Consider the following 14,886-nt stretch of genomic DNA (forward strand, 5'->3'; position numbering starts at 1 on the left):
GCACCTAACAATAATAACGTGGGTAAAATAAAGAAGCCTCGGTGGTGCAGTGGTTAACCGCCGGGCTACTAACCAGAAGGTTGGTGGTTCGAACCCACCAGCTTCTCTGTGGAAGGAAGATGTGGTAGTCTGCTTCCCTAAAGATTTACAGCTTTGGAAACCCTATGCAGCAGCTCTACTCTGTCCTATAGGGTCGCTATGAATCAGAATCGACTCGATGGCAATGGATTTTTCAACTCCGAGTCTCGTTTTGCGTCACACTTCCCCTCATTCACTCTCCTCTTGCCACACCAGTCTTCTCTTAGTTTTTCAAGCACAATAAACTCTTTTGTGCTTCAGGGACTTTGCATATGCTGTTGTAGAACAGTCTTTTCTCCATGTTTTTCTTGTGGGTATCAGCTTAGTGGTTGGTTCCCGAAGAGATCTCCCTGACTACCTTATCTAAAACAGGTCCCTCCTTACCACTGTTTCCTATGTTTGTTTATTGCCACTTACTATAATTTTTAAGTATCTAATTATTATTTTTTTTTAACTCTTTTTTCTTGTCTCCCCTATCAGAATGTAGAAGCTGAAAGGAGCTCCATGAAGGCAGGGGATTATTTATCTTGATTACTGCTGTATCTCCCATACATATAGAACATGCTCAGTAAAGCTACTGAATGAATAAATTAGTGAGGAAGAGACATCAAACAAGTACTTAGGGTAGAGTGTGATATTGTAATGATAGAGGAGGTATAGGGTACTGGGGAGCACCTGGCAAGAGGACCAATTTAGTATAGAATTTGGTAAGACCTCCATGAAGGACTGAAGGAGGAGGTAAGGGTATTGGGGAGCATGTGGCAAGAGGATTAATTTAGTACAGAATTAGGCAAGGCCTCTAGGAAGGACTAAAGGATGAATAGAAGTTCACCAGTTAAAGGGGTGCAGGAAGATGCTATAGCCTGAGAAGAGGCCCAGATGCAAGAGGGGCATAACTCTTTGGGGAAAGTGAAAGAGATTCTGTATGGGCAAAGCTTAGAGTTGAAGCAAGGAATAAGATTCAAGAGGTAAGACAGGGCCAGATCATGGAGGATCTTTCATGCTATGACAAGTTTGGATTTTACTCCAGGGTCAATGAGAAGCCATTATACAATTTAACTGAGGGAGTGGCATGATCGGTTGTGTTTTATAAAGGTGGCCCTGTGGCAGCGTAGGTAATAGGAAATGTGTTGGAGGCAGGAGAGCGGGAGGCTAGTGCAGCAACTTAGGCAAGAGATGAGCGTGCCTTAGATAGGGCGGCGGAGTCTCTGGGTTAATGCGCTCAGTTGCTAACTGACGGGTTGGAGGTTTGAGTCCACTCAGAGATGTCGCAAAAGAAAGGCCTAGCAATCTACTTAAACCCCATGGAGCACAGTTCTGATCTGACACACATGGGGTCACCATGACTCGATGGCAACTGGTTTTCTTAGACAGAGGGGTGGCAATGAGGGTAGGGTGAACTGGATGAATTTAATAGGAGAGAAGCTAGAAGCTGGGTGGAAAAAGGCTCAAGGATAATGTCTAGGTTTCTCTCATGAATAACTGGGTGAATGGGGTCACCATCTTTGGGTCGGCATCTAGCAGAGAACCAGATCTAGTAAACACCCTACAAAGTTATGCTGGCTGAAGTAGAAGTGGCCGAAGTAGGTTGCAGAGTTTCTCTAATATTGACTATGCAACAGCTCATTTTGGGTTCCCACATCTACCTACAAGCATAAGCTACCATTTCCTACAGCCCCCACCTGCCTTAGTTTACCCTTTGTGACCTGCCAGGCTAGCTCTAGCTAAGAAGTTCTCATTCCCAGGTCCCACTGGCCACCAGGAAGCATCTGCTTCTGTCTCCCTGCTAAGGAGTGTACACCGTGTCTTTCCCCCACCCTCTCCAGACACTAGCATCAGGATTGCCAATAATAAAAAAAAAAAACTGCTATAATTTTTCTTTAATTTTCCTGGTGTTTAACAGTTATTGTAACATTAAAATTTATACTCAACAGCATTATTAGAATTTTCCACTACTAATGGAATTATTATTTTCATTCATTTGTGTAAAATTTACCTCCAACAATATCCTTTGTGATTTTTAATGCCCTTGAAACTTGCAGTGAGTGATAAGTCTATAATAAGAGAATGCTGGTAAGCATATCAACATCTTGGGAAAAAGAGGGCTTTTTGTTTTCATCACGGTTAGACTCGAGTTCTTTGGTAGAGCGGCTGATAGGATATAAAGTATTAAAGGCTGAGAACATGTTGTTAGTTTGTAGATGTGTCCAAACAAGTTCTCTGGGTATTCAGAGGACAGTTTTATAGTCTAGGAGGATTCATACTATTGTTCCTTTTTATGTTGTTTCTTACCTGACTTCAGAAAAAATACAAGAAATTGTGTGCTTGTAGGGAACAATATTTAAAACTAAAAACTGTTTGGAAGTGAAGGGATCTGAAATCATCCTATTCAACTGATTTTCCAAGGAGCTGGGGAGTTTGAAGCATGGCTGTCAGGGTACTGCAAACAGGGCTCATTGTGATGCAGAGGCTAGCGAGAGAAGGTTCCCTGCAGGGCAGCTGTGTGGGGCAGGGAAGGTGTACAGGCAAGGCTGGCTGGCTTCATGAGTTTGTGACTTGGGGCAATGCTTGATTTGATGTTCTGCTGTCGTTGTCTTGGAATTCTTAATATTTTTTGGACAAGGGACCCCACATTTTCATTTTCCCTGGGTCTTTCAAATTAGGTCGTTGGTCCTGCGTATGGACTTTGGAATCAGACAGACTTGGATTCAAGTCTTGCATCTAGTATTCTCTAGTGATTGACTGTGCCTCAGGTTCCTTGTCTGTAAAATGGGCATAATAAGATCTTCCTCTCAGGCTAGATGTGAGGGCACCCAGTGGTCCTAAAAGGTAGTGACAGATACTGAAGCTTGCTCAGTGGCAATCTTAGTTTCCATAGGCAGTGTTCATAATTAAGCTTATTTTTATGCTTTATGTCAGCCAGTCTAGCCAGCTGGGATAGAGAGGGCTTGCCTATGTGGTACAGAAGATAACCCAAGGAATCACCAAGCAAGGATTGTTTTCCTAAAATGGACATTCCGTAGACTGGGGGGTCTTACATATCAGTTGTCAGTGTTTTTACTGCTGTAACACGTGGCAGATGATGTCCACTGGCATGATATACAATATAGTCATGGCTCCTTACAACCCCTGTGTGCTTGTTTTCTCTCCAGAAACCTCTCAAGAAAGCCAACGCATGAGGCTGACATTATTATCGAGATACCATTGACTTTGTTTGTAAACTTTAGTATTTTAACCATGATTTGTAACAAATTACTTTCAATACACCACACAGCAGATCTTGACAAGCCAGCGTGTCCCAATTCTATGTGCGATAACCAGTAATGTGGATCCCAACCAAGGGTCCCCCCCCCATGACAGGCCACAAAACATAGGACCAGCATGGAGACTTCCATGATATTAAAGACGGACGTGGCTGAGCCAAAGCCTGAACAAGTGATGTCAATTACTAGGCAGAGTAAGAGAAGCACCAAGTAGAGAGATGGATAAACTTTCGATGAATAACATGTGATCTGAGAACATCTGGTCAAACTTTTTTTTTCCAAGAAAGGAGAAAAGTCTTTAAATCAGATTAATAAGAAACGCAAGGTAATTCCTAAGCATTTTAGACTTGGGTCCAAAAGGATTTCTGCAGGGATTACAGTAAGACTTAGAATGACCTTTATTGGATTCAGCTTGGGGTTTGCGGGCAGTTTGGAGTCCAGCTGGTAGATTTCAGGGGAAGCACTGGGGCCTCAGCTGTGCTCACCTTCCTGTGCGTGGTCCGTGCACATTGAGCCAAGGAGGGCGGACCCAGGCTTCTCCTCCAGGCCTGAAGGAGACCTGAGGCCCACTGCATCCACTCAGGAGATGTGGGGCTGCAGGAGGGCAGCAGCCGCTCAGTGCCCTATGTTGTGAAATGACCACATCCCAAGCAGGGTTTTCTTTTTCCTTACTAATTCTCGAGGTCTTGGTGGGCAATGACACCTGGCTACTCACTGAGCTTACTCTGGCTGGGTAGCTGCAGTTAAAGGGTACCCCACCTGTTCGTAGTGCAGCATGTTAACGGCCATCGGAAACCCAGGGCTCTTCCAAGATCCACTCATCAGCCTCTTTCTAAGCACTGTGACTGGATCAGGATTTTGATGAAGGATGATGGCATTGGAAGCTGAACAAATGGAAAAGAATTATGGGCTATTTCTCCCTTATCTCTCAGTGGTATGAATGGGGGCCGACATAACAGTACAGCTACTGGGCTCACATGACATGATACCTAAGAGCTACTTCGGTCTACGATGATTATGACTAATGACCGACTAATGTATCAAAGTCCTGAAGACATAGTTGCAAAAAGCATGTGCCCATACATAAACGTTTATTTTTGGAGATGGCGATTTTGGCTTACACAGCTTGAATATCAGTCCCCTTTATCACAGTGAGAAAACCGTAATTCGCCGCATTGACTCTCAGGAGACCAGAGACATGACATCCCAACAACGCAGTCATGGTAGCAACACAAGCAGAAGAAAACACAAAGGCATTCTGGAAAAATCTGAGACAGATGAACATTTGTTCCTCTCACCTGTACTGGACATAAAATACCCAGATGCAAACTCAGCAAATAGATTTTGCTTCCTACGGTACCAGTTGTCCAGCACAGAGTACAGCAAATTTCGAGCTCCTAGGAAAGAAATCTTAAGGAAGGCTTTCACCCCATTTTGGGGTTTTGGTCATTCTGTGGTATTTTCTTACCTGTTGTCGAATTTCTTCCTCCATTTTCACTGGTGAGCCCAGCTCTGCAACTTGCTTGACTCCTTCACTCGCATATCCTCCGTACTCCCACAGCACGTAATTCTTGGAGTGGGATCCGCCAATGATCGCAGACCAGTGATTGGCTCGACCTGGGAAAGCCAATCAGGATGTAGTTAGCATTGTCACTGTGGCCATAACACAAGTCTCTTTAAATGATGGATGGAAAGAAGGTATAACTGGACAAAAATTTAACCAGTACTGACTAACCACCTGCTCTGTGTTAGGCCCTGTGCTGTTCAGTCAGCAGTAGGCAGAGTCCCTGTTCTGAAGAATCAGTAAGCAAGGAAGTCTTGGAAATGTGCCAATGGGGCAGTAGCAGATGCATGAACAAGACACAGAGGCAGCCCAGAGGCATGAATTCTGTCTGGGAGGGTCTCAGGAAGGCGGGCAGCTTAGAGAATTGTCAAGGCCGATCAGATTTTTAGGGCAGGAGAGAGATGAAAGGCTATTTCTGGAAGACTCAGGAACACTAAATCACACTGTGTTTGGGGATCTATAAGTAATTCAGCATTTCTGTGTTACACGCTGTCAAGGGAAGAGGTAGAGAAGGATGCCGGCAAGGTGGGAGGGAGCCTGCTCACTGACTGCCTTGCTCTGAATGGGTCGGGAGTTTGAATGTCATTTGAAAGGGTCTGGAAACCACTGAAGGGTTCCGGACAGGGGGAAGACGTGGTCGGTCACATTTGAATTTTAGATAATTCACCCAGATGGCAGTGTGAAAGAGTGCATTAGGGGAGCAAAATTGCAGTGGAGAGCTGGAAAGATGAACAAGGAACAGAAGGGAAAGGGAATAAGCAGATAGGAGCCTTAAGCAATTCTGGAGCACAAAATAGGCACTGTTGTCTTCAGCTGGCTTTCTGTAGGATCAGGGGCAGATAGGTTAGCTACATCTAAAGGATGGAATAGGCAGTTTGGATACATGGATGTCACCAGTCCGCAGTGGTTTGGTGACAATCATATAGGATGGTGACTGTAGTGGTATGCAAGAGGGAATTAAATGCATGACACAAGAGCAAGGAGAGAACAGAACACAATTTGGGCAGGACCAAGAAAGAACTTGACCTGAGAATTTTATCAAAGCCTGGGGAGCAGGGATGGGGGTATTGATAGTCAACACCAGCACCTCACTGAATTTGGTTTTGTATATTATTTGCATGTGACAGATGCACTTATATCTATTATTGACCAAGTTACATATAGTTAATATACATTTACTGTTAGCTCAGTTCTCAGCCATTCTTTCATTGGTGTTATAAAGTCTCAAGTAAAAAAAAATTTTTTCAGGCACAACAGCCAAAGAGAGAAACTTGAACTGGGTGGATCCAATTAACATTTGCACCTGGTGACCTGGGGTGGGCAGAACCTTCCGCCCCATCTCACCATATAAGAAAAATGATTCTGAACAGGGCTTGGTCCTGTTTCCACCTGCCACCTGTTACCCCTGCGTTCTCTCCTCTAGGGGCACGTCAAGAACATGGGCATAAAGCCAGGCTGCAACCTCCCGTCTGCTGAAAGCAGCCGTACTCTGCCCTGGGCAGATGACATCACCATGCAAATCTACCGATTGCTTGTTCATTATTTACAACACATCAGGGAAAATGCAAACTCCGTTTTTATCCCTCATCTCCTTACAGAAGACAGACGGGAGATACTGCCAGCTGTTTCTCTAACTCATTTCCTGGGTGAGAATGTTCTATTTATCTTCTAAGCCAAGAGTGCTGCTTGCTTATGGGCAAGAGCTGGTAGCTAATTGTGACCTTTGGTATATGATATGGCCAAAGGGAGATCAGCTTCAGAGTCTGGCCTGTTCCGCCAAATACCCTCTAGTTCCAGACCCAGCCTACCTGTGATTCTGCACCTCATTGGCTTAGCACACTTTCCCCTCCTGTTTGTCTTGGCCAACTCTCATTCCTCCTTCGTGATTTACTCAGGAGCCTCCCAAGAGCACCCCAAGCAGACCTAAGCCCTCTTCCCTGTCATATTTATTATCACTGTTGCATGTCTGTTTTCCCACTAGCCCATAAGCTCCCTGAAGGAGCCTGCCTCATTGCTGATCCCCCGCATCCAGCACTGTGTTTGATGCATTGGCTGCTTAGTACATGCCTACTGAAGCATTTTATCTAAACTGCCAAATGAGAAGGTGGCAATATGTGTGTTTTAAGCCTTAGAGAGCAGGCTTGCACAGATTCGATTCAGTTTGCTTATACTACAGTGTAAGCTCAACAGAGTTTCTGATACTTACTAGACTAAACCACTCAGCTATCCCGACGCTGTTGAAAAAAAAAAAGGGCATTGGCCATAGAGCTGGAAGAAACAACAACAAAAAACCCCAAACCCATTGCTGTCAAGTCGATTTTGACTCATAGTGACCCTACAGGATAGACTAGAACTGCCCCCATAGGGTTTCCAGGGAGCAGCTGGTGGATTCGAACTGCTGACTTTTTGGTTAGCAGACAAGCTCTTAACCTCTGAGCCAGCTGGAAGACAGGGATTCAAATCCCAGCATTGCCACTAACTAGCTGTGTAAACTTGGTCAAGTTCCAGTTACTTATTTTCCCTGGGTTTCAGCTCCCTTATTGACCTATTAGGTACCAGGAGTGATTTCACATATATTATCGGCCTTATTGGCCTATTGGAAACCTTGGTGGTGTAGTGGTTAAGTGCTGCTAACGAAAAGGTTGGCAGTTTGAATCCACCTATGGTGTTACTATGAGTTGGAATCGACTCAACAGCAACAGGTTAGGTTTTTTGGTTTTTATTGACCTATTATGAGAATTAAATTATTTTTAAAATGAGATAATATGTGTGAAATCACTACTGGCACAAAATAGACAATAATTACATTTTTCTCCTACCTGGTTGTTAAGGAGGTCACAAAAAGAGTAAAACATGAAACTTGCCCTTAACTCAGTATAAGAGATAAGAAATTTATATAATATGGAATAAGATAAGTAAGAGAACGGGAACAAGCTCAGCTACAGGGGGTTTAGAGGATGGACCCAGATGGGTTTTTCTGCCTTATTCATTCAACTTCCATTAACTATGCACCTAGCACAATGACAGGGCTGGACACTGACAGGTATCAGTGTCCTGAAATGGCTCACAGTCTGGGGTAGGGGGAAGCAGATGGATAAGCAGGTTAATTACAATCCAGCATGATCAGGGTTATTACAGAAACAACACAGAGCAGGTGATGGGCTAGCTCACCCCAAACTCCCCAAATCCAAAGAATCAAAGCCCAAAGGCACTGAGTACAGGGAAAGAGGCGCCTGAAACGTGGGATCTGCCGGTGTGTTTTCTTATGCTTGAATAAAATTTCAGTGTGCCTGTTCAACCCCGAGCCAATACAGTTGTTAGTTTCCTACAGTGGTCTTGCAACATAACACACTAATTCAAATTTCAAAACATTGAATGACATCAACCAAGTAATAGATATTTGCAGGATACTAGAGCAGGGGAAGGAACCAGACTACATCCTCCCTTGGGGAACAAGGCAGGCACCCTTGGAAAAATAATTTTAACGTTGAGAAAGCTGTTGATTATCAGGTAAGTGGCAGTCACACAGGTGCAGAATGGTACAGAGGAGAGAGGCATGGTGATCAGAAGTCAGAGACATGGCTCCAGGCCTCCACTAGTGACCATGAATCAGTCATTCAATCTCCCAGAGCCTGTTTCCCTCTCACAAACAGGGATGGTAATCACTAGGCTGGACTAGCTCCCAGAGTTGTGAATTAATTGAGCTAGGAAATACTACTAAAGCTGTAAAGAACTGTATATATACATGTATAAAGCACTATGTGAAACCACAGGAAGAATCCAAAAGATGAGGGAACACGGAAATTTCCTTCTTAGGAGGAGAGCTTCCAAAGACTTAGATAAATAGAAAAACCAAAAAACCAAACTCGTTGCCGTCAAGTTGATTCTGACTCATAGTGACCCTATAGGAAAGAGCAGAACTGCCCCATAGAGTTTCCAAGGAGCACCTGGTGGATTTGAACTGCCAACCTTTTGGTTAACAGCCATAGCTCTTAACCACTATGACACCAGGGATTCCAGATAAATAGAAATAAGGGCAAATTTTAGGTGGGAAAACTGATGCGACTGTAGGGGCAGGAATTCTATTAACAGCATAGATAAGAGGTCTTAAACACCTATCAGGTGTTAGGTATGATGCTTTCCTAAATGTAGTCCTCACCACAACTTCATTCTCATTTTATAGATGAGAAAATTGAGGCCTAGAGAGGTTAAGTAACCTCCCTAGCTCACAGACTAGCAATGGTCGAAGCTGGGTTCAAACCCAGATCCGTCTGACTCCAGAGCACATGATCTCTTCACTACATCTTACTGGGGGCTCAGGGACCTGAGGAGACCATCTGGGGGACTGGAGAGTTAGAGGAAAATGACATAAGAAGAAAAAGAAGGTCAGAACCAGCTGTGGAGAGTGCTGAGAGCCCATCCATGGTAAAGGGCATCGGGAAAAGGGGAAGAGGCTGAAGGTCTCCTTCTGGAAAGAAAGACATAACCGTTGTTAACACACACAGAGCATTTACTACGTGCCAGGCACTGTGCCAAGGGACTTGACATACATTATCTCATTAAACACTCAAACAGAAAAATCTTTTGATACATATCCTATCATGAGTTCCATGTATCATATGAGAAAACTTAGAGAGGGTAAGTGAGTTAACCCAAGATCACGGAAACAGATGAGTGAAGAAGCTGAGATTCAAACTTAGGTCTGTCCACAAGGGAAAGATTAGTCCAAAGGACTAATGGACCACATCTACCATGGCCTCCATCAGACTGAGTCCAGTACAACAAGATGGTGTCTGGCTACCACCACTGACTGCTCTGACAGGGATCACAATAGAGGGTCTTGAACAGAGCTGGAGAAAAATGTAGAACAAAATTCTAACTCAAAAAGAAAGACCAGACTTGCTGGCCTGACAGAGACTGGAGAAACACTCAGAGTATGGACCCCGGACACCCTTTCAGCTCGGTAATGAGGCCACTCCTGAGGTTCACCCTTCAGGCAAAGACTGGACAGGCCCATGGAACAAAACAAGATTAAAGAGGTGTATCCGCTATCCGCCAGGTGCTCCTTGGAAACTCTATGGGGTAGTTCTACTCTGTCCTATAGGGTCGCTATGAGTCGGAATCGACTCGACGGCACTGGGTGGACTGGGTGGACCAGCCCTGAGGCAGGGACTGGAAAGTAGGAGGGAATAGGAAAGCTGGGAATAGGGAACCCAGGGTTGAGAAGGGAGAGTGTTGACATGTCATGGGGTTGCTAACCAATGTTATACAACAATATATGTACTGTTTGATGAGAAGCTAGTTTGTTCTGTAAGCCTTCATCTAAAGTTCAATTAAAAAAAAAATACAAGTTAAAAAAAAAAAGAAAATCAGACTTAGGTCTGTCTGACACCAGAGCCCAGCTCTTCTTCACCACAATGTACCGTATCTCTGGTGGGACATGCACAGTGGCAGGAGAGGAAAGGGTCGAAGGGTAAGGAGACCCAAGAGAAGGCCCTTCAATATTCCTTGCATGAGTTGTGTAGGGTCTAACATAGGAAATGGGAACAAGGGCTTAGAGGTATGTGCCAACAAAAGGAAGATTAGACAGTCCTTGGGAGGCAATTTGATGAAGTAGTTTAAACTTTGGCTTTTGTATTCAGACCAACATGTATTCTAACCTTAGTTCTGCAACTTTCAAGCTTGAGCAAGTTAGTTTATCACTTTTAACCTCAGTTTCTTCATCTGTGAAGTAGGGATATTGATATAACCATCTTCCTAGATGAAGTCCATGAAGTAATGCTTAGTGCCTGAGATCAATAAATATTACCTAGTTTTTTTAATTTAATTAAACATAAATAGGGGTAGGGGCAGGGCAAATTCAGACAAGTTTCTGGAAGGCATGTGGACTGAAGGGTATCTGACTGGGTGATTGGGTGGCAGTTTGACTTAGAACTGGTGGGCTGAGATAACAGGGATGTCAAGTGCAAGGGCCTGAACCTGAAAACATAGCAGGGAATCATGTAAATGGGACTCAGTGGTCTGGGGCCTGCAGGTGAGATAGCTGAACAGATCTAAGTTAGCTGGCACACAGAGAAGTTTATCCCTGAGCCCCATCACCCTTCTGGAAATATGGAAAGAGAGAGACAAAAGCCTCATGAGGCCTGGGATAAAGGGCCAAGGTTAACGTTTGTGGCTCTCTCAAAGGAATACTTGAATACTTGGGGCTTCAGCCTTAGGAGGCAGAGGCAGAGAAGCAAAAACTTTCACCAACTTCTTCAGCTCTCAAGTAAGGACCATAGCTATTTGGTTTAGCATGCCCCACAGGGTTCCAGCAGTGTTCAATTGGCCTACACATATCTAAGTCTTAGATAGAACAGGAGCAGATGGAAAGCTGGGAGGAAGAAAATGATTAGACATTTTGTGTTTGAGATACTGATAGGCCAACCATGTTCACTGATCTGAAAGCCACTCCAGAGAACTCCAGAATGTTGTTCAATAACCTCCTTTCTGACACCTTTTCTGTTGTCAGAGCTGGTGCTAACTTAACAGAGTTTACAATGATGTCTGAAAGGCCAGCACTGATCAAAGAAGAACCATATCTGGCATTTTGTCTGGTGTTGGAGGAGGCATGTTGCACCTAGATTCTCTCAGGTGTTCTGCACATGACAGGTGTTCAGTGACACCCAGACTTCCTGGCCTCTTTTGCAAGTGACTTCATTCCCTTACCAAGCTCAATCTTACAGAAAACCAAGCATTTATATCCTTGACAACAATTCATAATGCTTCACTGGAGAATGTCCTACAACCTTGGTGACTGTATATGCTATAACCTCCTGTTATTCAACCTCAGCCTCACCATGGTCTCTCAGCCCTATTTTGGGCCCTGGTTGGGCTTTTGCGTAATTTGCTATTGTAGCAACAACCAAGTTCCTCCAGTTTCGAAGTCCCAGCTCCTCTTTCCCTTTTATCTCTCAGTAGTTGACCTTACCACTAATCTCTTTTGAAAAGAACAAGGGCAACCCATCTACAGACTTATCCATGCACCAAGTGGCCTGTGACTAATAGAAAAATGCTGTGGACCTACGAGCCTTATTCACAAGAGTTGTGTTAGACCACACTTCCCTCTTGCCCTTCTTATTATCACTCTAGGATCAGTTCCAGAAAAATCCTGGTTCCTGAGGCTTTGGATTTGGCTACAGAACTTGGCTTCTCTGGATTTGCCCCCTGGGTGCTGCCCAGGACACAGCTTGTACTAGCCTTCTGGCTCTTCCTACTCTTGACTGCTTCAGGAACACACCCTGACCAAGTTGTTCTGTTTTCAGGATCTCATCTCAATATGGCCTCCTGGCAAAAACCCTGGATGGAGCCGTCTCTCAACTGGGGCAGAAATTCCTCAGCTTTCTATCTTTCTGACTTCTTCACTCGGCTAGTCTTTTTTAAAATTTCCTGCAGTCTCAAAAGAAGTGTCTCTCCCCATTCCAGGAAAATCCCTTGCACTTAGGCAATTGATTACATTCTCTTCATTTCTTCTGAGACCTCCAATAATGTTATTCTATTCTATTGCCTTAATTTATTCAATAAACATTTACTAAGCATATTCTTTGTGCTAGACCCAGGATTGGCAAACTACAGCTCACCATCTGTTTTTTTAATCCAATAAAGTTTTGTATTTTATATGTTGTTTATGACTGGTTTCATACAACAATGGTAGAGTTGAGTAGTTACAACAGAGACCGTCTGGCCTGTAAATGCTAACATTTACAATCTGGCCCTTTACAGAAAAAAAAATTGCCAAAACCTCTCAATAGAGACTCCCAAAAGAATCAGACTTGGTCCCTGTCATTGAGATTTTCAGTCTGGAGAGTGGGGTGGAGGGTATGGAGAGTAGGCAATTATAATAAAGTGCATGTGATACAGCTTTGAAAAGTCAAACACAGTAATAAAATATACACACAAACACGCATACACTAAGAAGGGAGCCTTTAGCTCAGACTGTCCAGAAAGGGCTTCCTGGAGAAGATGACAGCTGAGCTAAATTCTGAAGAGTAAGTAGGAGTTAGCAAGGCAAATAGGGGATTAAGGGAAGGATAATTTTGCAAAAGGAATAGCATGTACAAATTATAGGCATATGAAAAAGGTTGAGGCATATAGAAAACTACAGGTAAGTCAATGTGGTGTGTGTGTGTGTGTGTATGAAGGGATGTAAATGTCTTAATAGGAAGTTTTTATTTTATCTTAAAGGCAATGTGAAGTACAGAAGAAAATAAGATAACCCTGTCTACAGATAGGAGCTCTGGTGGCACAGTGGTTAAGAGCTCAGCTGCTAACCAAAAGGCTGGTAGTTCAAATCTACCAGCTGCTCCTTGGAAACCCCAGAGTGGCTGCTCTACTCTGTCCTATGGGGTTACTATGTGTCAGAATCGACTTGATGGCAATGGGTTTAGTTTTTTGTCTGCAAACAACTGCAAAATTATGTATGCCCATACAACTTCTGCTGCTGGCTTTGATGGGGCAAATGGCACTGGGTTACCCCCCTATCCATACATAACTATAAAACTGGGCAAAATACATAAAGCACAAGCTTTCAGATGTTGGAAAACAGACAGAAAAGAACTATAATCCTGGAGATAAGAGAAACACAAGAGGTGAGCCCCATGTTTTTCCTGGCTTTCTTCCTGGGACACTTTGTGGTTTGTGGTGCAAAGCATGACAATCTGGCTGATGAGAATGCAGAGATAGGAATTCAGTGTTGTGAGGTAGGTGGGATTTACCGGTAAGAATATCAGAGAGGAGTAAGTTGCACAGAGAAGGAGCTTCACAAATATGCAGAGAGGTCCCATTAAGTCTTCCCCTGGACTAGGAGCTTCTCAGCACGGGAACCCAGGGTCCGAAGGACATGCTATTCTTCTGGCTTTTGCATCTTGGTGGTAAGAGGTTCCCATTTCTCTCTGCTGGCTTCTCTCTTTTATATCCAAAAGAGATTGGCTTAAGGCCCAATCTAATCTTGTAGCTCTCATCAACATAACTGCTGCTAATCCTTCTCATTAACATCATAGTGACAGGGTTTACAACACATAGGAAAACCACAACAGGTGACAAAATGTCAGACAATCGCACAATACGGGGAATGGCCTAGCCAAATTGAGACACATACTTTTCGGGGATACAATTCAATCCATGACATTCCACTCTTTGGTCCTCAAAAATTCAGGTTCTTGCCACGGGCAAAACACATTTGCCCCATCACAACATAGGAAAAGTCTTAAATCAACTCCAAGTCCAAAATCCAAAAATTCCTCTTCGTCTGTGAAATCTAGAATACAAGTTACCTGTTTCCAAAGTACAATGGTGCAACAGCCACAAGGTAGACATTTCCAGTAAAAATGAGAGAAATTGGAGGGAAAAAAGGCATAACAGATACAAGTAGTAAGTCAGCAGAACACATTACATTAGCCCTCAAGACTTGAGAATAATCCTCTGTTCTCTGAGACCATTTACACAATGGCACTGCCCTCCAGACTCTGAGTTTTGGCCACATTCTCCTGATTCTGAGTGGAGGCCCCTTGGCCCTGAGCTTCAGCTCCATCTTCCAGGCCCACTGGAATGGCAACTCTGCTCTCTCAGCTTTGGGCAGCCGCATTTTCCTAGTCCATCTGAGTGGCAACTCCACCCTTTGAGATCACAGAGGTTGTGGCCATACCCTTTGAGACTGATGCAGCTCAGCTTCCTATGTTCCTTTTCTCTTCAGCTTCTGCTTCCTGGTTCCTAGGCCTCTCAGGCCTTGCTGCCCACCATCTGCCCTGCTGGGGCAAGTATTCCAAAGCTTTATAGCTCCACCAATAAGTGCCTGGAGGCACTCCACTCTGCCTGGGAGCATCCCACTTTAGCCAGAAGGCACTCAGCTCTCTTGCTTTGTGAGTCAGCAAGCCTAGCTCCATCAATAAGTGCCTAGGAGCACCCCATTCTGCCAGAAAGCCTCCTGCACACAGGCACTTAGCT

The 14,886-nt window shown here is 44.1% G+C and overlaps 1 protein-coding gene across 1 annotated transcript in view; it reads right to left on the reverse strand.

Annotated features, from left to right (window-relative positions):
• The window catches only part of SPON1 (spondin 1), a 353,955-nt gene that overhangs the window by 128,024 nt on the left and 211,045 nt on the right, over positions 1–14,886 (reverse strand). The window contains exon 6 of the mRNA XM_064288388.1: positions 4,810–4,958. Within this exon, the coding sequence (XP_064144458.1) occupies positions 4,810–4,958 (149 nt within the window). The remainder of the gene's footprint in view (positions 1–4,809; positions 4,959–14,886) is intronic.

This window comes from Loxodonta africana, chromosome 7 (genome assembly GCF_030014295.1).
Source record: "Loxodonta africana isolate mLoxAfr1 chromosome 7, mLoxAfr1.hap2, whole genome shotgun sequence".
Classification (NCBI taxonomy): domain Eukaryota; kingdom Metazoa; phylum Chordata; class Mammalia; order Proboscidea; family Elephantidae; genus Loxodonta; species Loxodonta africana.